Raw genomic sequence first — 22,920 nt, 5'->3', positions numbered from 1 at the left:
CAGGCAAAACCCGCGAGCCGCCGCTAATCGGCGACTCGCGGCTTACCTTGTCCCCGGCGACTCCGGCAGCAGTCCAGGGAGGGACCCAGAGTCCGGCTAGTACGGACTCTGGCCTCCCGCCGCGATCCCCAGTGCAGTACTGGCGTCGCGGCGCCAGCGGGGAAGGAGAGCGGCAGCGTGGGCGTCTGCATAGACAGCCCGTCGCTGCCACACTAGAGCCTCTGTTGTAAAATAAAATTCTAACAGGCTCTTTTTTTTTTTTTTTAAATAAAAATAGAAAGCTTTTGGGGCCTGCTCCTGCAGCCCCCCTGCGCAGGTGACCCAACTCCGGCCGGGCACCAACTCAAACTGAGGTGCTGGGGCCGGGGGCGGGGTATAGAGGAGGACGGACCCAAGTGCATCCTGGGAGCAGTTAAAGCTTTAACTGCGTGGTGCCCATGGATCCAGATCCAGCTATACCCCCAAGGTCAACCCTGTGGACCCCCTATGGACCCTGAAGTAGAAAGTGCGGAAAGAGAGTAAATGATGATGATACTATATACTGATGTTCTCCTAGGATGTGACACCTTTGTTACTCTCCTATATCTGGATGTGTGGTATAGAGTAACAAACGCACAGTGCAGAACGATGTGTAGTAATTATGGATCCGATGCAGAGGAGGACGCTAAACACACAGCCAATGGGTCTGGGTACGCATGATGCAAAAACCACATGTCAAAAGACGCCCGCTGCCAGCTTCACATTGATGTAGGAATGGGCATTGACCATCGATGATTAACAAACATCAGTGTTTAGCCATTAATGGCAGTGTTCCAATGGTTTACCGCCATTAATGGACCAAGCCAAACGTTGTGGGCTCTGCCCCCCTTCATGTGCTGGGACACGGAGCTTAGCTCTGCCTCCTGACACAACCTGCGAAGCCCCACCCTCACTCCCTGATTGGCCTGCTGCCCAGCCAGTATTGAAACAGGGATGACAGTCGGTGGATGAACCATTGATGGTTTGCAGCCAATGGTTTCATACCATCCATGTCATCCACCGATGGCGCCCTCAGTGGATGGGTAACCTACAGATTGCCATCCCTATGCTGATGCAGCCACTGGCTTCAGCAAGTTCAGAAAACGGGGCCCATACGTTTTTGTGGAACGCTGGCGGTCGCTGCCACTAATCACCAGCAGTGTGTCATTCATTCTGTGGCTTTTTGGGGCACTAGGAGCGACATTGAAGCCCCAGATCTGCACCTGCGCATAGCGAATTAACATCCATCTCTGAACCAGCTAATATGTACAATATTATGCCATAGTTTCCGATTACATAGATATTATCTATCATATGAGAGCAGCACCTCTGTGACCTCAGCAAGATTCAGATTTAGTATTTCCTAAATGATATTCTCCATCTAATAAGTATATGGAGAGCTTCCCACAGCAATAACCTGCCATATACAGCACCTCTCAGGAACATTACAATCAGACTCCCCCCTGAGCCCACCTTGTAGGTCACCCTGGAATCTGTGGTGGGATAAGACAGATGTTGGACACAAGTTACTCAGACACTCACCTGCAGGTCCCTGCTACCAAACACTCCGGGTCTCGTACCAAAAGGGGCGTGCTGTCGATGTTGAGTGACAGCACACCCCCTTTGGTGGGCGGGCCGGGGGAGCAGCTGCCCAAACGGAGGCGTTCCCATGTGAACGCCTCCGTTTGGGGGCGGCCCCACTGACATCCCTAACCTCACCTCCTGCAGCCTATCCCCGCTAGTGTCCATCCCTAACCTCACCCCTTGCAGCCTAACCCTCCCCCTAGTATCCACCCCGATTCTCCCCTCCCACAGCCTAACCCCCCCCCCCTAGTGCCTATCCCTAACTCCCCCCCCCCCCCAGTGCCTATCCCGAATCTCCCTTCCCGCAGCCTAACTCTCCCCCTGAGGCCTATCCCAATCCTCACCTCCTGCAGCCTAACCCTCCCCCTACAGCCTATCAGGGCTGCCATCAGAAATTGTGGGGCCTGGGACTGAAAATAGGCATGGCCCCTGGGTGTTTATGCAACCCCGGCCCTGTAGTGTCTCTAGTTCCAGCCAGCCCCTTCTGTGTCTATAGCCCAGCCCGCTTCTGTGTCTCCAGCCAGCCCCCATTCTGGGTCTCCAATCAGTCCCCTTCTGTATCTCCAGCCCAGCCTTTGCGGCTGGGCCCCCCTTCTCTGTCCGGGCCCGGGACTCCAGTCCCGTCTGATGGCAGCCTTGGTGCCCATCCCCAAACTCCCACAGCCTAACCCTCCCCCTAGGGCCTATCCCCGAACCTCCCCTCCCACAGCCTAACCCGCTGTTCCTGCAGAGTACCCCTCCCCTTAGTTCCTAACCCTCCCCTCAAGGTTTAGTACGTGGCCACTGCCCATTTCCATCAGGTGATTGGAAGACTTACTGCACCGACCAGAGGCAACTCCTACACAAAAGCCTACACAGCCATCTACCAGTGTAACACATCTACCAGTGCACAACTCTGCATGGAGGATGTTCCCTCGCACACAAATCCCTGAAGACATAATGTGACGGTACTTTAGGTTATAATGGTCGATTCTGATGCGGACGTGGCGATGCCATTTGCCGCAGTGGCATCTGCAATATTATGCCGCTACAAAGCCGTTCTCTTGTCTATGGCTGTGCTTGTGAATGCACAAGGACTGACACGCCCACCGTCAGCACCCGTACACGCAGTAATACCGATGGAGGCATCTTAGACGCTACAATCAGACGCAGCATCGAAACTTGCATCATATCGCCATGGTAGGTGCATTTTCTCTGCCCATGTACGACCTCCTATGTGAGTGCTCCAGCGCATTCGTATGCGACCGCTTTCAGCAACACTCGCACGACGCAACATCTCCAGGCATCTTAGTCGTTGCCTCCCAGTCAGCGTCCAGGAACGCCCCTCATATTTCTGCCATCGTGCTACTAAATTTGATCTGCGACTCTACACGACCAAAACTGGGGACGTGTGCGCTGAAGAAAAACCATTGGCCGTTTCCATGAATATCAGCATAGCGCCCGAATGACGATTTATAACTACACGTATGAGAGCCAATAGCCGGGACACCGGAGAGCCAATAGCCGGGACACCGGAGAGCCAATAGCCGGGACACCGGAGAGCCAATAGCCGGGACACCGGAGAGCCAATAGCCGGGACACCGGAGAGCCAATAGCCGGGACACCGGAGAGCCAATAGCCGGGACACCGGAGAGCCAATAGCCGGGACACCGGAGAGCCAATAGCCGGGACACCGGAGAGCCAATAGCCGGGACACCGGAGAGCCAATAGCCGGGACACCGGAGAGCCAATAGCCGGGACACCGGAGAGCCAATAGCCGGGACACCGGAGAGCCAATAGCCGGGACACCGGAGAGCCAATAGCCGGGACACCGGAGAGCCAATAGCCGGGACACCGGAGAGCCAATAGCCGGGACACCGGAGAGCCAATAGCCGGGACACCGGAGAGCCAATAGCCGGGACACCGGAGAGCCGTTTTGTTTTTTTGCAGGGTTTTTTATCTGTGGTAAAAGTTGTGGGAGTTAAAGTGCAGATTCTCACCTGACGTTACATCATGCCGAGACTTCTAGCAGCTTCCACACTGAATAATCCATCAGACGCTTATTTTATTCATTTCGTACCCAAAAAAAAACAAAAAAAAGGTTGCAGTACTGCGGACCCCTGAGTTGCCCCTGAAAAAAAAAGTGCTGGATTTTCCTCATACAGTAAGTAGGTTTTGGATATATTCGGTGCGCCATGCGTACCATTTACTACATCCATTATTTTAGAACAGACGCCTTTACGCAAAGTGAAAAATGTGACGCATCTGCATATTTTGCGGCTAGTAAAAAAAAAAAAAAACAGTCAAAACATTGTCTCTTATTTAATACATCGCTCAGATCTTTCCCAGCTTCAGGTCTCTGCTGTTTGTAAAGGTGCGTACACACAGTACGATTCTAATGCACGATATGAATAATAACATTCATATCATTATCGTTCATATCGTGCATTTTTTCGCCCCTTTCAACCTGCGAGCACGTATGGATGATTATGATATAGTCGATCGCCCGTGCATGCAGGCCATCCTGGACGATATCAACCAGGTTACATAGGTACCCACGGGTTCGCCGGCCCGTCGCTTCGGGGTTAGTGGTGTGATATCGATCATCCAGCACTCCGGGAAGGTGCAGGGAGATCGTACAGTGATATAGTTATCGCTGCACATCGTCCCGTGTATATGCACCATTGGATTAAAGGTTTGTTGTGATCTGTAAAAACTTATTGTGTTACCGACGCAATCTAACAAACGCCTCCAGCCTCAGAAACCAGGAGTCTGCTTCTACAATGGAAGACTGCTCAGTACAAGGCTGGGTGAGGACAGGAGCCTCCACCGCAGATTCTGAAAACTAATCGCAGTTTTTTCTGTTTTTTTTTTAAAAGTACTGATAAAAATATAAGACTATGAAGGTTCTAGCTCTTCTGATAGACACAGCATAGTATCACTATATAATTAACAGGAGTGTAACTGAGACGTCACCTATTCCAAGCACACACACAACACAAGAGAGAACCTCACACAGACGGATGGTAACAGGAGACTCTTTAATGGTAAGTAACGTACTGCTGGACACCATGACAGCAGGTTAGATGCGTCTTTAGGACAGATAATGGGTAACACACAGAGAGGGCTGCGAGGATACAGGATGACCGGACACTTTCTGATTATATAAGGCACAATAATAAGTGGTGTGTAAGGCTACAAGGATTGTATAGTATTATACCCTCTAGAGCAAAAGTATCCAACATGGGGCTCTCCAGCCATTGTAGAACAACATGTCCCAGCATGCTGTATATGCAACAGTTTGTTTTTCGCTTTCTTGGTGTTTTACTGAAACAACACCACATTGATGGGGTCTGGATCTAGAGATGTTGGTTCTAGGTTGCACTGTTAATGGATCTTTTGTATAACAGACTTTCCCAGTTCACTCTCCCACTAAGCATCATAGCACATTACTGGGTTATACAGTGCACGTATATAATATTCCTCTCTCCCTCACTAATAACTGAGCACATGTGACTTTGGTTTGGGTCATACAGAGAACCAGCGTAACAAGGCACAAATACATATTTATCTTCAAGCTGAATCTAAGAAAAGAGCAGCAACATCCTGATCTGCAGAAGAATCCCCGGGGTCAGGAGGAAAAGCCTTCCGCCATCTTGCTTCCTCTACGCAGCGCCTCTTCTCACAGGCCAAACACCTTGGGATCCACAGAGGATTTCAGCAACTCGTTCGCAGCCTGGACGGACTTGCTCAGGGAGGAGCCTGTGAGGATATTACAGAGTGATTGTAACTAATAATAGCTGAAGTGTTTGGATGGATTGAATCTTGTAATGGCTGACACAAGAGTTATGAAATTTAGTTATAGGTAAATTTAAACACAAAAAAAAAAAAAAAAAAAGTTGAAAAAAAAATATCTACACCGCAAAAACTGGAAAGACCCCACAAAAGAACCTTAAAATACATGGGGGGTGGGTTCCACACAAGAGTTGGACAGGCAATAAAAACATGCAAGCAATGCAAACATGTAAGCCCAAAATGAGAATGAACTGATGAGTAACCAAGGAGAATAACTGAAAGCGTGGAACTAAAGTGGTTTGATGTGACCTTCGCACCCGGCTCCTCTTTAATATTTCCTACTTCTCTGTACGCCTAGAACACTACAAGGGAGAAATGTAGGCACGCAGTGTGTGTGCACTAACAGAACACAAGTGAGAAATGGAGGCATGCAGTGTATGTGCACTACCAGAACACAAGGGAGAAATGGAGGCATGTAGTGTACGTGCACTAACAGAACACAAGGGAGAAATGTAGGCATGTTTATGTGCACTAACAGAACACAAGGGAGAAATGGAGGCATGCAGTGTATGTGCACTAACAGAACACAAGGGAGAAATGTAGGCATGTTTATGTGCACTAACAGAACACAAGGGAGAAATGGAGGCAAAAGTGAGATTACTGAAGTGTGAAGACTTGGGGCCTGATTCAGACCCACTCGAGAGCGCTATGCACTCACAAGCAGGTCGAGGGCGGCCCAGTGCATGCGCACGATGGAGCCGGCTCAGTCGTGCGCATGCGCGAGACCCGGATAGCGACGGGCAAACATTCGCTCGGGGTCTCGTACCAAAGGGGGCGTGCTGTCGATGTTGAGTGACAGCACGCCCCCTTTGGTGGGCGGGCCGGGGAGCGGCTGTTCCCATGTGAACGCCTCCGTTTGGGGGCGGCCCCACTGACATCACGAGTGATGTCAGTGGGAGAGATTTCGGCTCAGAGCCGAAAGCTCTCTGGGACTTGCGGCAACGAGACCCTACCACAAGGGTCTCGTCGCAAGCCCGATGGTCTTGGCCATCGCGACCATCTTCCTGGCCGCCCGCTATAGCTGTGGGTGGTCACCCACAGCTATGCGAGCGGCCAGGAGGCCGCTCTAAAAAACAAGAAGGCCGGCCCTGATTCAGAGCGAGCGCTCTGTCAGAGCGTCCGGCTCTGAATCAGGGCCATAATCCTGTCTCCTACATTACCTGGCAAACGCTCTTGTACTCTGGTATATAGGGGGTGTATTACTAGCTGCTATATACTGTAACCCACTTTACGTGGAAGAGCTTCTTATTCAATGAGTTACAGATTTGTGTCTATCAGTAAATTATCCTCCTTGCACACTGAGGCAAGGACCCGGGAAAAACCCCCAGGTCGTGTGTCAGTGTGAGTGAGTGGGTTAACCCGGGTTATGTGACCCGGGTCCGCCATACTGGTCATGACCAGGGATTTTCCAGAGACTGAGCCGGATACACTACGGAAAGGGGTTTCCTGGGTTATGTTCAAAGAACCTCTCATTAGTGGGTCAGAAGCTTTTAATGATGTAGCAACTAGCTGATCCTGTTCTGCAGGACAGACACTGGTCTGGTGTGAAAGACGATGACCCAGGATTTACCCGGGACTAAAGTGTGGTGTGAATAGGTGATAGATAGGCTGAATCCATGTTTGTTAGCCTGGATGGGACCAGGCATGTGTGAGAGAAAGGGGTATTAGTAACAATTTTTCACAAAATCATACAAGACCCTTCTCTTATTGTACAGCTTATGTTGCTGTATCTTCCTCAGAGGTAATAGTGGTAGAGGAGACACCAAACGTGGCCCAATTTCCCAGCATTCCTGCCCCCTCCATCTCCGCCAGAGACCCCCGATGCCGTGGCTTCCTCTGTACCGCGCCGACTCTGGCTCACTCCGATCACTAATTACTATAAACTAAATCAATCCTACAAAAAAAATAACTTTCATAAAATAGATTTATCTACATCTAAGCCAGCGCTGCACATGAGAACACTGATGGGTGTTATTACATTTACCTGCCCTGGACTTAATCCAGGAGACGGCCTTCCCCTCTAGTAACTCCCACTCATCCCGCTGCTCCAGACAGGTGACATGAAGCCAGATCACAGCCAGGATGGTCGCCCAGACTGCTGGGTCCACGTTCTGCAGAGCAGGAGAAGACACAGGAAGGGGAATGTTACATATCTGGGTATAGCGGCATCAGAGCCCCTGCAGATCTCACTCTGTTATGTTCCAATAAAGGTTTCTACTCTGATTGTGGGCAGGAAACAAATGACCCATTATATGGGGAGCGCGCGCCCTCCTGCTCACATACTTTCAAAATATTTATATTAAAGATACAGAAAAAAACTTTTTAGTTGGCCTGGAAGTGAAGTTTGATCAGAGGGGGCTCTCCCCTGAGGAAGTAATGAACACGAAACGCGTGGGAAAAACTTTCGGAAATCACTGACCGCTGAGAGTCCCTTCTGATCACTGGGGCTTCCATCAGTTACACACTAGGTAGCAGTTTAGAGAACACAATGACAGACTCTGCAGAACCACACAGACATCGCCACCGGGACACATCTAGCCAGCGGCCTGCGTAACTGGATGCTCCTGGCGTTACTGCGCCGCAAGTGGATACTTATTATTATTCCAAATAAATACTAAAAACAAGGAAATTGGGAGCATGTTAAAAAAAAACAAATAAAAATCTGACGTAAGGGTCGATTAAATGTCCTTTACAGGTCTGTATCCCTTTAAGCACAAGCAGACAGAAAAGTGTGTTCTGCAGGAAGAACAAAGATCACTGACCGGTCACGTAGTTTGTAAGTTGCTAATATAACTTAGTAACATTGTTACTAATCTAGGTAAATAAGCAATTTAAATGATACTACGTGCTTTATATGGGAAATTTGGGGACTCGTCACTATCTGTGCTTAGACGTTATAGTTAGAAGAATGAACACTACATAGTCCAACATGTCTAGCACCCTGCACCTGTCACACCCTGTGCAGTTCCTCTTTCCTGCCTGGGGTGTCACTCTGCTCTGCAGCGACTGGGAAGAGTGGAAATCAGCCATAAGTAAAGAGCTTTAAACAAAATATTACACGTTGACCATTGTGGACAGACTGAGTGACCAAGACAGTCAACAAGTGGGTATTCTCTAAGAAACGCAACACTGATGGAAGTCTTGCTCGCTACAAAACCCAACTTGTTGCTAAGGGTTACGCTAAAAAAAAATACATAATTATCTATGGGGAGATCTTCTCAAATGTTGCAAATGCTAGAGATGAACTTTATTTGTTCAAAGACTGATCACTGTTCATATTACAAATGGAGAGAGTAAAGCTTATACTTCTCTAAGTAAATGATCTACTGCTTGCAGGTCAAGAAAACCAAAAATAGTCGAAGTGACAAGTTAAAGCTCAAAAGACATTAGGTCGGCGCACCATTGGTGAGTCTGGGGATCATACAAAAAGTAAGTGCTGGGACTGTTTACTACAGACCAGTGGTGGTGAACCCTGGCCCTCTAGATGCTGTGGGACTACATATCCCAGCATGCACTGCCGCAGTTTTAGCATTCCCTAATAGCACACCTCTGGCAGTACATGCTGGGACATGTAGTCCCACAGCAGCTGGAGTGCCAGGGTTCACCACCACTGCTATAGACCAACAAAGCTACGTTGAGGTGATGCTCAACAAATTTTCAATGTCAGATAGTAAAGCAGTCAGCACATCAATCGATACCCTTGCTGTATTACGTTCTTCATGAGGTTGGGATACCTCCTCTGCGTTTAGCAGCTAGAGGTAGATTTAAACTCCTGGAGCGCGGACCTATTACAAAGCATTGCCATAAGACACCATTTCATTACAGAGCTGGTAGACAGTACCATAGAGTCATTTATGTGGAAAAATCAAGAAAATATTGCTGACATGCTAAAGTTCTGATGTCCTATTTACTAAATGCCTATCTACATAAATGCAGACTGGAATGCATTTGAAATGTTGATGTGTTATTCTAGGTTTTGTTTTACATTTCATCCCGTGTTGTTGGATACAGACGAGAGGTCCAAAGTGTGGACTGTTTATGTTATTGTTACTCAGAGACAGCCTTGAGCGAGGGGAAGGGGGTCGGGGATGATAGAGAGCGCACTATATGTCGTCTCCATTATACTCAGAGCACTAGGACCTGAAAACATGACCTCCAAACTAGCAAGTGCGCTCCTGCGTATGTGCGATTCTCCGCGCATCTTCTCTCCTTATTCCGCCCATAGAACAGGACGTGCCCCCGAGTGTTTCCAATAATGGAGACTGTTCACTACTGGTTAAAGACCCCAAATACCACTGTATCACCCCCCGTACTTATATTAACCACCACTGCATATATGCTCACAGAAGGTGCACTACAACGCCCAGTATTACCCTATACGCTTCTGGCTTCAACTGGTTATCCTGCATGCTGTACCTGCTACATATTGCATTAACCCTGTGTATGCTGCCCGTTTCTACTGGTTAATAAAACATTTCCTGGTTAAGTTTATCTGCTGTGGGGACTGTCCGCCATCGCACAGCGCTGACACCTACCACCACCATAAGACCTGCATATAAATACAGCCCTTTAAAATTTCACTCATTTAATGATTTGCAGATTTTAAATTAAAACAGTTCTCGGCCTCAGGTTTCATGTATCTCAAAGCTCTGCAGAGTATCTGCATTCGGAACGTTTTATGCGTTACGCTGGTTTGTATTGATTGACTTAAAAACTTACGGTACTTCCTTATGTATTTACGCACTTAGAGAATACATAGGGAAACAAATTCCATAGAAGATCATGTAAGATCCCCGTCCAGGCGTGGGACACGATCAGTAATGTGATAATAACCTTTTCAGGGTTCTTGTCTTTTAGGTCTGTCTCGGTTATTCCCAGGATTGTGGATAATTCGGGGCTGGCGTTCCAGGAGCCGTCAGCATTCTGCAGGGAAATCAGCTTCAAGGAGCCGTCAGCAACCTGCAGGGAATCCAGCTTCAATGAGTCTCCAGCATCAGGCAGGGGATCGGGAAAGCTGGCCTCAATCAGGGCTTCCTCTGAGTCTTACAGGTATAAAGAGAAAATATCAAAATATGCAAAACACACATCTAATATAGCACACAACATAACGAGGATCAATCAGGACATACCCTGTATACGATTATTGTGTCTGTTACCGTAAAACAACATTATATACGGCTATAATGTGTAATAGAAGACATAAGCCTCCATGCGATGTGCTCCAGGAAATCATTTTTATTTATTTTGTCTAATTCTCAGTCTATAAGTCAGTCTTCTTTTCCTGCGCGATTTTACCCCAACGCCAATGACTCCATTGCGCAAATAAGAGATAGGAGACAGACGCAGCAACATTCTGGGAGTATAAACAGAACTGTGGCCCCCGACACTACCCAGATAAGTGAAAACACCATTATAGCGGTTGGATTCTGCTTCGTATTATACAGCAAAGAGAGGTAGAGAAAGAATTTGAAGTTTTAAAGACACCAATGTGATCTTATGCAGATGAGACAGCTGAGGCACTGCTGTGTGTACGTTACCATGGGGCACAGCGTATTACAGTATCTGATGACACTACAGCGTTTGCTGCAGGATTAAATCATTATTGACTTCAAATCAATTTGTCTGACAACCTCATGCAGCGCAGGCTTATAGTAAATGCTGCAGGTTGTCACAGCCGGAGGGCCCCTCACTGCTGGAGCCGGCGGAGGGAGCAGGTAACCAACTGCGGATGTGGGACACCCCGGGGAGTGGGTTCCAGGAATACATTGACATATCTACAGAAGTTCTCACTAATGAGTTAAGAAAATATATAAAATAAAAACGGTAAACCTACCATCCGTAGCTGCACACCAAACGTTGATATCCTGACACATCATCACTGTAAAGATACGAGACCTTGTGATCAGCGATAATCTCTCTGGGCCCGGATTCAAAATCTGTGCTTGAAAATCTCTAAACACCTATAGCGTAAGCGTTACACAGGGCGTGCGCAGAGGCGCTGCTGCAATCAAGATGCACGATATCAGGAATGTCTGCAAATGTGCTGGTTTTACCTGGGCGGGGGCGAAACAGACGTAAGGAGATGGTCCTCGTTATGGGAGTTCCGCTGTTGTGTCGCTGCGCAAACGCTTAAATCGCTCACATGGGAAGCCGTACTCAGACGGAAAATCTGCTGCAGCAACAGGGTTGGTGCAAGCTACGATGGTACGAGCAATGGTGGCATCTCCAGGCCCTATTACAGCGTCTACGGAAGCCGAAAGTGGAAGCTTGTTAGCACATGCACGAATGTACATTGCGCCTGCGGCCACCTTAGAATCAGGCCCCCTTGCCGACTATGCAGTCTGTGAGCGACTGGTGTCAGGACGCAGTAAGAGGCTGATGGCATTGCCCTTTGCCAGAAGGTGGATTAGTCAGCAACAGATCCACGCAGAGGAAATGTGGATCTCCGATAAAATACACCTAATTCTAACGCAATTTTGCCGTACAGTAACCCAGCATAAAAACAGAACAATCCAATAGGATATTTGAGATTTTTTTTTTTAGCTTAGGATTTACAAAAGACAAAAAAAACAAAATATTAATTATATTGTGGATCACACAAACATAATTATTAAAATATATATTTTAACAGCCAACCTGGTTTTCCCTTTCCAAGCATTGCGGATTGACTGCGATCTTTCCCAATCTGGCGTCCTATTAGCATATGACCCTAAACCGAAGAATGTTATTGGATCACTTTCTACTGGTCTCTAATACCCCTTTTCACAAACGCCGTTCCAACACAGGTTATTGCCGGGACCACCCGGGGTCGGGGCTTTGTGTGAAAGGGTCCTTGAAAACTTTGTTAGCGAGTAGGGTTGAACACGGGAGTGACCCGGGTTACCTGGCAGTGTGAACCGCCACAACAGAAAACAATGCACCCGTGAGCAGCGTATTTACAGGGCAGACCCGGATATAACCTGGGTCGCCATTGCGTCGTGAACTGGGTCTAACCAGGGTCTCATGCAGAACGGTTTAATTATATCAACACCCTTCTTAGTCACTTTATATAAGCAACATATGAAATCCATTTGGTAGTCACCTCATAGAATGTTAGTGCTATATGTTTAGTATATAGTCAGTGTCCTGGGTATTCATACAAAGAAACCGGAACAAGTTGGTCAGCAAGTTATGGGTTAGTAAAGCGACCAGTGAGCAGAGTATACGCTTTGTATTTAGCCGTGCACGGCCAGCGAGAATTACTCATCTGCTTATGTATATTGCCGCTTTTGATCTTTATTTTGATAATGACTGATGAATATAATGAGTTTATATTTCTGGAGGAAAGCAATTACTAACAACTGGATACTAACCCATAGCCAGCACCTCAGCCCAGGAGACTCACAGCCGTGGTCACAATAAACCAATCCGGAAGGACCAAGGAGTGGATCTGGAGGAGAAGAACGGAAACCCTCCACCAACGTAGAGTGACTGTTGCTGTCAGACAGGACGGGAACGGATATGAGAGGGATGCCGAGCAACCCTTTCAAGTTTGGAGAATTACCCTGGGACTCCTATGAGTAGAACCTGGTCCACTAAAAAGGTCCCCAAGCGGAGAACAACCTGCCCAACAACAAGGTCGACGGACGAGGCACCGACCAAACCCTTGACCAAGATTGGTAGGGGTCGTTCCTGGTCAGCTGCAAGAAAAAAAACGAACGAAAAACAAACACAGCTGGAACGGGTGTTGGAGGCCACACCCAGAACTGAAGACGCCAACAAGGAAACAAGGGAGACCTTGCAAAAGACAGGATACAGCACTGACCCAAAAGTAAGAGACTTCGGAAGGTCCGTAACTAGGAAGCCGAGGTATCCTTCACAAGCAGAACCTCCGAAGAGGGCCAAAGTGCGATACGTTTTGTGTGCACTAAGAGCATCAGAACAGATTGGATCGTGTTGCACACACATGGAGCCGGGTTCCCCTGAACGGTAGGGCCCGCAATAGACAACATGGACAGAGTCGGTTACCCACAGAAGTAGTAAAACGACCTGCCCAAAACGGAACATAAAGACATGCGTTCCAGCCATCTAGAGAAGATTTGTTGACCTTCACGCTATGGATCCCAGATCGGAGGGAGTTCATGCAAACTGAATTACCCACCCCCTGGAGCTGAAGGCAGAAAGGCCGAATGGAGATAGAACCCCAGTTCCCGTACCTGCAGCGGAGCTGGAGCAAAGAAAAATTGCCTGCTGAGAGGAGTGGAATGGGAGAGAGGCACTGAGTCCTTAGGCTTCCTTGGACCAGTGTCTACAGATGGAGAGCATTGCTAAAACCTGCCCCCCAGAAATCGAGCCCCTGCCCGGGAAGAATCGGCTTGTGTCCTACTGACCCCAAGGGAGGTGCGAAAACCTGGAAAACACAGACCCGCCAATAGGATGGCCCCTGGCCAAAGAAAAAAAAATCTTTCCCAACGTGTGGGGAGTATTCAGTTCTGGCGAAAAGAGAATGGCCTTACCAAACAGAATATAGTGGAAGGAGCACTCTGCTCTTTGCACACGCATTCATTGCCAGAGCCAAAGGGCCCTTCAAGCCAGCTTGGCCGTAGCTAAAACTCGGAAGCTACCTGCGCCGCGTCTCGCCTTGCCTCCCACACCTACCTGCCGCAAATGTCCCGCCAATACATCAGGGAATTCCAGGGCAAATCATCATTGTAAAGCCCCGCGACGAATAGGTCTGCTATATGAGGTGACCGTAGCACATGCCACCCATGCTGACCCTAGACCCTATCTAAGCAGACCTGAGACAACCACAGCAACTACAATGGGAGGTACATCCATTTGGATACTTAATCCGCTGGATGCTAACCGCGCGAGGAACAAAGCCCTCCGAATCCGGCGTCTCTTCAGCCTCCCTGAGGAAACATTAGCCGAATGGAAAGTAGTGACTGACGCCAATGCTTGGACAGACCCACAGCCATCGCTTGGGAATCCATATCCAAACCTCCTCGAGAGTGGCGCATAGCAGCAATGAATCGAAAAGGACATTAGATCCTTACTGATTGGGACAGCGCAAAGCCTGAAGTTCCAGCCCATCCGAAATGTCCAATGTCGCCCAAGAAAGAGGAAGAAGCCACCAAGACCACCCTTTATTTGTGCACACAGCAGGGGGATTCCTGGAAAAAAAAAAAACGTGCCAGGAACCTGACGGAAAATCAGGACGCTGCAAAGCGCGGAGCCGGATGGGACAGACCTAGACTGAGAACTTAACCTTATAGAGGGAAAGAATCCTGCACCAGAGATGAGGGAATATCCAGGCCTGGACTTGGTCTCCCCATGAAGCACCACCAGTGTCACTTGGGCGTACACGATCTGCTGAGAGCCCCCCTGCCCTCGCAGGTCCCACCCTGGTGGATGCAGCACCCCAGATGCTTGTGCATCACCAGGTCCTATACACACACAAGCCCCCGATCGCAACAGCCAGTTACCCTGTGCATGGGAGAAACATCGCCCAAAATACAACAAAGTCCCTGCATACAAACTCCACACAGTTAGGGCTGTAGTGGGAATTGAACCCATGACCACAGTGTGGTGAGGCAATAGTGTTAACCCCCCAGTGCCTGAGCGGGTTTGGCATAGTCAGTCGTAATCCCCACTGACGCGTCAGTACGTAGAGCAGTGAGAAATCCATCATAGGATAAAGAAACCTGTGACTGTCACATGCTAAATCTGTAATACATGAGCACGCCCTCATTAAGCCAAAAGGATCTACTTTAGGAGGCAGAACCGAAGTCCCGACCCTTGCAAATTATAACCCAGGCCACACAGCAGAGGTAATACATGCAATAGAATATAGGAAATATACTATGAGAGGTCAAACACTGCAGAGGAGAGGAGAGGAGCTTAGGATGAGGACTGCAGCAGCCGAGGATCCCAGCCTGCAGGGTCCAAAGAACTCAGGAGCCAGTTTTCTGAACAGATCGTGGCCACTGTTGCCAACTCGGAAAGGAGAAACAAGCAACTCTTGAGTGAAAAACAAGCCCAACCCAATCCGATAAAGCCCAAAACATAAGCCCAACGTAATATGATGGTACTGGTGTGGGGGGTAATTTAATGAAAACCACAAATGTTATTGTTTATTGTTCATTTAATTAAAATGCATATAAATATTTGCAAACCCGGCTTTTCCCTGCTCTACGAATAAACTCCACTGTGCAAAGTAAAGCGCAGGGCACTTGGGGCCTGATTCGGCATAGGACGGAATTGCAAAGCCGCATACAAGCAGCTTTGTAATTCCTTCCTTGCTAAAATGCAAATGCAGCAGAAGGTGCCCGAAATCTCCTTACTGCATCTGCGATCCCAGGCTGCGACCGAGGGATCTGGCATCGATCGTGATGGTTGCACCTTTGGTCAGTCTGCGGTAGCCGAAGCTGGCCGTGTTCTGTCATCCTGCGGGGCCAGGAAGTCTGCGTCCATGGATGCAGATCCTAGCCTTGCCACTCCCGGAAAACGGGGGCTACATGCCCCAGTTTCCAGGAATGCAGAAAACAGGGGCAACATGTCCCCGTTTCCAGAAACGTAGGCCGTCTCCGCCCCGCAAACTCCTCTGCCTGTCAATCAGGTAAATACATACAGGTGCCTGTGTGATATATAGCAGGACCTGCTCTGCACATACACAGAATGGGTCCTGCGCAGATTCCCAATAACTAGTGTGCACGGCTGAATCAGGCCCTCTGTGCGCGGTAATGTACAGGACACAAGAGTCATTTACACAAACACGTCACAACAAAATAACTGACATATGGGAAAATGTATCTTCTATTCATCATTTATACGAGTCATTCTAGTTACCCAAATCTATATAACTACATATACAGAGAGATATACATACAGACAGACAGACAGCTACACATAAATGGATTGGTGAGGGAGCTATATAACTACATATACAGAGAGATATACAGATATACATACAGACAGCTAAACATAAATGGATTGGTGAAGGAGCTATATAACTACATATACAGAGAGATATACATACAGACAGCTACACATAAATGGATTGGTGAAGGAGCTAGATAACATTTGCTCACCTTAGTAGTGGGACCTGGCTATCAAGCCCAAAAATAAGCTACCTAAAAAGAAATAAGCCCAAAAACAAGCAACCATCCAAAAAAAACAAGCAACTGGGACAAAAAACAAGCCCAATTCAGCTTGTCATAAGCGGACTTGGCAACTATGATCGTGTCAGCAGCCAGGGGAGGGTAGGGGAGGCAGGCAGCTACGGGCTCCCGTAATGTAGCTGCCCTCATCAATACCAGGCAAGATGGTGCCGCCATCCGGGACAGCACTGCTGCCCAGCACCCCCTCCCCCCACCCCCACAGCTACAGCTCCCACACTCGCATCCAAAACGTGCCCTACTCAGGCACTTAACGAAGACTGGGATTGTAGGGCAGAGGATTTAAAGCTACAGTCTCATTAAGTGCCAGCTCCGGCACCAACCTACAATCCCATGGCCTTGCTGCAAGACTAATTTTCGATGGTGAAACGATTATATAGGCAACATGAAAATTAGGATATATCACACACCCCGATAGCCCATCTAACTACGCTGCCTCGGACGCGGAGCCATCAGACAGAGGAATCACTAATACTCTTGTGCCAGCTCGGAGCAGCAGTGTGCCCAGCGATTGTGTGTGGCATCAATGTCACAGCCGGACACAGAACAAGGACACTTGTCCCCCATGTTACTAGAAGGGGGGGGGGGGGTTGAAGAGGCCTGGCTGGGTGGACGAATTAGCTACATTGTTCACCAATTTTTATTTATTATATAGGTCTCCTGCCTGGGACGGGAACAGTTAAGTGTTGCAGGGAGGGACGGGGCAAGAGACAGGTCCACGTGACACGGCATATGCCCGCTCCCTCTACTAGTCGATAAACATTTACACCACCACTTTGTCAAAATCGGTTTTAATCATTTTATTATAAACATTATGTGATCCGGTCTATAGATCGGCAGTAAAAAGGTCGACCATGTCTAGAAAAACACCAGCTGTTAGACAGTCAATAGGTCGACATGGACAATAGGTCGACATGTAAGAAATTTTACAAACAAAGGGGCCTATTCATCAACACTAAAATAACGTTTTTAAGGACATTTTCCTTAAATAACGTTATTTTGGTATTCATGTAGCCACTTAGCACAGGAGATATCACAGATATCATTATATATATATACTGTGTATATATCACAGATATCTCCTGGATAAGTTCCCCTGCGTCAATTTCCACACTCCCCATACATTAGCATTAGTACATTAGTACATTAGCATTAGTACATTAGTATGGGGACATTAGTACATTAGTATGGGTACATTAGTACATTAGTATGGGTACATTAGTACATTAGTATAGGTACATTAGTACATTAGTATGGGTACATTAGTACATTAGTATGGGTACATTAGTACATTAGTATTAGTACATTAGTATGGGTACATTAGTACATTAGTATGGGTACATTAGTACATTAGTATGGGTACATTAGTACATTAGTATGGGTACATTAGTACATTAGTATTAGTACATTAGTATGGGTACATTAGTACATTAGTATGGGGATATTAGTATGGGTACATTAGTATTAGTACATTAGTACATTAGTATGGGTACATTAGTACATTAGTATGGGTACATTAGTATGGGTACATTAGTACATTAGTATTAGTACATTAGTATGGGTACATTAGTACATTAGTATGGGTACATTAGTATGGGTACATTAGTATTAGTACATTAGTACATTAGTATGGGGATATTAGTATGGGTACATTAGTATGGGTACATTAGTATGGGTACATTAGTATGGGTACATTAGTATTAGTACATTAGTACATTAGTATGGGTACATTAGTATGGGTACATTAGTATGGGTACATTAGTATGGGTACATTAGTATGGGTACATTAGTATGGGTACATTAGTACATTAGTATGGGTACATTAGTATGGGTACATTAGTATGGGTACATTAGTATGGGTACATTAGTATGGGTACATTAGTATGGGTACATTAGTATGGGTACATTAGTATTAGTACATTAGTACATTAGTATGGGTACATTAGTACATTAGTATGGGGATATTAGTATGGGTACATTAGTACATTAGTATGGGTACATTAGTACATTAGTATGGGTACATTAGTATTAGTACATTAGTACATTAGTATGGGTACATTAGTATGGGTACATTAGTACATTAGTATGGGGATATTAGTATGGGTACATTAGTACATTAGTATTAGTACATTAGTATGGGTACATTAGTACATTAGTATTAGTACATTAGTATGGGTACATTAGTATTAGTACATTAGTATGGGTACATTAGTACATTAGTATGGGGATATTAGTATGGGTACATTAGTACATTAGTATGGGTACATTAGTACATTAGTATGGGTACATTAGTATTAGTACATTAGTACATTAGTATGGGTACATTAGTACATTAGTATGGGGATATTAGTATGGGTACATTAGTATGGGTACATTAGTATGGGTACATTAGTACATTAGTATGGGTACATTAGTACATTAGTATGGGGATATTAGTATGGGTACATTAGTACATTAGTATTAGTACATTAGTATGGGTACATTAGTACATTAGTATTAGTACATTAGTATGGGTACATTAGTACATTAGTATTAGTACATTAGTATGGGTACATTAGTACATTAGTATTAGTACATTAGTATGGGTACATTAGTACATTAGTATTAGTACATTAGTACATTAGTATGGGTACATTAGTACATTAGTATGGGTACATTAGTACATTAGTATGGGTACATTAGTACATTAGTATGGGTACATTAGTACATTAGTATGGGTACATTAGTATGGGTACATTAGTACATTAGTATTAGTACATTAGTATGGGTACATTAGTACATTAGTATGGGTACATTAGTATGGGTACATTAGTATTAGTACATTAGTACATTAGTATGGGGATATTAGTATGGGTACATTAGTATGGGTACATTAGTATTAGTACATTAGTACATTAGTATGGGTACATTAGTATGGGTACATTAGTATGGGTACATTAGTATGGGTACATTAGTATGGGTACATTAGTACATTAGTACATTAGTATGGGTACATTAGTATGGGTACATTAGTATTAGTACATTAGTATGGGTACATTAGTACATTAGTATGGGGATATTAGTATGGGTACATTAGTACATTAGTATGGGTACATTAGTACATTAGTATGGGTACATTAGTATTAGTACATTAGTACATTAGTATGGGTACATTAGTACATTAGTATGGGTACATTAGTATGGGTACATTAGTACATTAGTATTAGTACATTAGTATGGGTACATTAGTACATTAGTATGGGTACATTAGTATGGGTACATTAGTATGGGTACATTAGTACATTAGTATGGGGATATTAGTATGGGTACATTAGTATGGGTACATTAGTATTAGTACATTAGTACATTAGTATGGGTACATTAGTATGGGTACATTAGTATGGGTACATTAGTATGGGTACATTAGTACGGGTACATTAGTACATTAGTACATTAGTATGGGTACATTAGTATGGGTACATTAGTATTAGTACATTAGTACATTAGTATGGGTACATTAGTACATTAGTATGGGGATATTAGTATGGGTACATTAGTACATTAGTATGGGTACATTAGTACATTAGTATGGGTACATTAGTATTAGTACATTAGTACATTAGTATGGGTACATTAGTACATTAGTATTAGTACATTAGTATGGGTACATTAGTACATTAGTATTAGTACATTAGTATGGGTACATTAGTACATTAGTATTAGTACATTAGTATGGGTACATTAGTACATTAGTATGGGTACATTAGTACATTAGTATGGGTACATTAGTATTAGTACATTAGTATGGGTACATTAGTACATTAGTATTAGTACATTAGTATTAGTACATTAGTATGGGTACATTAGTACATTAGTATGAGTACATTAGTACATTAGTATGGGTACATTAGTATTAGTACATTAGTATGGGTACATTAGTATGGGTACATTAGTACATTAGTATGGGTACATTAGTATTAGTACATTAGTACATTAGTATGGGTACATTAGTATGGGTACATTAGTACATTAGTATGGGGATATTAGTATGGGTACATTAGTACATTAGTATGGGTACATTAGTATGGGTACATTAGTATGGGTACATTAGTATGGGTACATTAGTATGGGTACATTAGTACATTAGTATGGGGATATTAGTATGGGTACATTAGTACATTAGTATTAGTACATTAGTATGGGTACATTAGTACATTAGTATTAGTACATTAGTATGGGTACATTAGTATTAGTACATTAGTACATTAGTATGGGTACATTAGTACATTAGTATGGGGATATTAGTATGGGTACATTAGTACATTAGTATGGGTACATTAGTACATTAGTATGGGTACATTAGTATTAGTACATTAGTACATTAGTATGGGTACATTAGTACATTAGTATGGGGATATTAGTATGGGTACATTAGTATTAGTACATTAGTATGGGTACATTAGTACATTAGTATGGGTACATTAGTATTAGTACATTAGTACATTAGTATGGGTACATTAGTACATTAGTATGGGGATATTAGTATGGGTACATTAGTACATTAGTATTAGTACATTAGTATGGGTACATTAGTACATTAGTATTAGTACATTAGTATGGGTACATTAGTACATTAGTATTAGTACATTAGTATGGGTACATTAGTACATTAGTATGGGTACATTAGTACATTAGTATGGGTACATTAGTACATTAGTACATTAGTATGGGTACATTAGTACATTAGTATTAGTACATTAGTATTAGTACATTAGTATGGGTACATTAGTACATTAGTATGAGTACATTAGTACATTAGTATGGGTACATTAGTATTAGTACATTAGTACATTAGTATGGGTACATTAGTATGGGTACATTAGTACATTAGTATGGGTACATTAGTATTAGTACATTAGTACATTAGTATGGGTACATTAGTATGGGTACATTAGTACATTAGTATGGGGATATTAGTATGGGTACATTAGTACATTAGTATGGGTACATTAGTATGGGTACATTAGTATGGGTACATTAGTATGGGTACATTAGTATGGGTACATTAGTACATTAGTATGGGGATATTAGTATGGGTACATTAGTACATTAGTATTAGTACATTAGTATGGGTACATTAGTACATTAGTATGGGTACATTAGTACATTAGTATGGGTACATTAGTATGGGTACATTAGTATTAGTACATTAGTATTAGTACATTAGTATTAGTACATTAGTACATTAGTATGGGTACATTAGTACATTAGTATGGGGATATTAGTATGGGTACATTAGTATTAGTACATTAGTATGGGTACATTAGTACATTAGTATGGGTACATTAGTACATTAGTATGGGTACATTAGTATGGGTACATTAGTACATTAGTATGGGGATATTAGTATGGGTACATTAGTACATTAGTATGGGTACATTAGTACAGGTACATTAGTATATTAGTATGGGTACATTAGTACATTAGTATGGGTACATTAGTATGGGTACATTAGTATTAGTACATTAGTACATTAGTATGGGTACATTAGTACATTAGTATGGGGATATTAGTATGGGTACATTAGTATTAGTACATTAGTACATTAGTATTAGTACATTAGTATGGGTACATTAGTACATTAGTATTAGTACATTAGTATGGGTACATTAGTATATTAGTATGGGGATATTAGTACATTAGTATTAGTACATTAGTATGGGTACATTAGTATTAGTACATTAGTATTAGTACATTAGTATGGGTACATTAGTATATTAGTATGGGGATATTAGTACATTAGTATTAGTACATTAGTATGGGTACATTAGTACATTAGTATTAGTACATTAGTATTAGTACATTAGTATGGGTACATTAGTACATTAGTATTAGTACATTAGTACATTAGTATTAGTACATTAGTACATTAGTATGGGTACATTAGTACATTAGTACATTAGTATTAGTACATTAGTACATTAGTATTAGTACATTAGTATATTAGTACATTAGTATTAGTACATTAGTATGGGTACATTAGTATATTAGTACATTAGTATTAGTACATTAGTATAGGTACATTAGTACATTAGTATGGGTACATTAGTATGAGGACATTAGTACATTAGTACATTAGTATGAGGACATTAGTACATTAGTATGAGGACATTAGTACATTAGTATATTAGTACATTAGTACATTAGTATGGGTACATTAGTACATTAGTATTAGTACATTAGTATTAGTACATTAGTATTAGTACATTAGTATGGGGACATTAGTACATTAGTATTAGTACATTAGTATGGGGATGTGGAAATTGTGGTATTCATCAAATTCCGAAAA

General features: G+C 44.1%; 1 protein-coding gene across 2 annotated transcripts in view; it reads right to left on the bottom strand.

Moving 5' to 3' along the window:
* Positions 1–4,603: 4,603 nt before the first annotated feature.
* Positions 4,604–22,920, bottom strand: part of LOC148481354 (von Willebrand factor A domain-containing protein 5A-like) — a 95,324-nt gene continuing 77,007 nt past the window's right edge. Inside the window, exons 16-19 of one of the 2 annotated variants that reach the window (XM_088453598.1) lie at positions 11,270–11,314; positions 10,270–10,478; positions 7,421–7,547; positions 4,604–5,343 (exon numbers count right to left, since the gene is read on the bottom strand). In XM_088453598.1, the coding sequence (XP_088309724.1) occupies positions 5,264–5,343; positions 7,421–7,547; positions 10,270–10,478; positions 11,270–11,314 (461 nt within the window). In that variant the 3' untranslated portion in view covers positions 4,604–5,263. The remainder of the gene's footprint in view (positions 5,344–7,420; positions 7,548–10,269; positions 10,479–11,269; positions 11,315–22,920) is intronic. The other variant, XM_088453599.1, reaches the window with a different exon arrangement.

This window comes from Taudactylus pleione, unplaced genomic scaffold (assembly GCF_031769625.1).
Source record: "Taudactylus pleione unplaced genomic scaffold, aTauple2 ptg000584l, whole genome shotgun sequence".
NCBI classification, from domain to species: Eukaryota; Metazoa; Chordata; class Amphibia; order Anura; family Myobatrachidae; genus Taudactylus; species Taudactylus pleione.
This window is presented reverse-complemented; position numbering and strand designations above follow the sequence as displayed.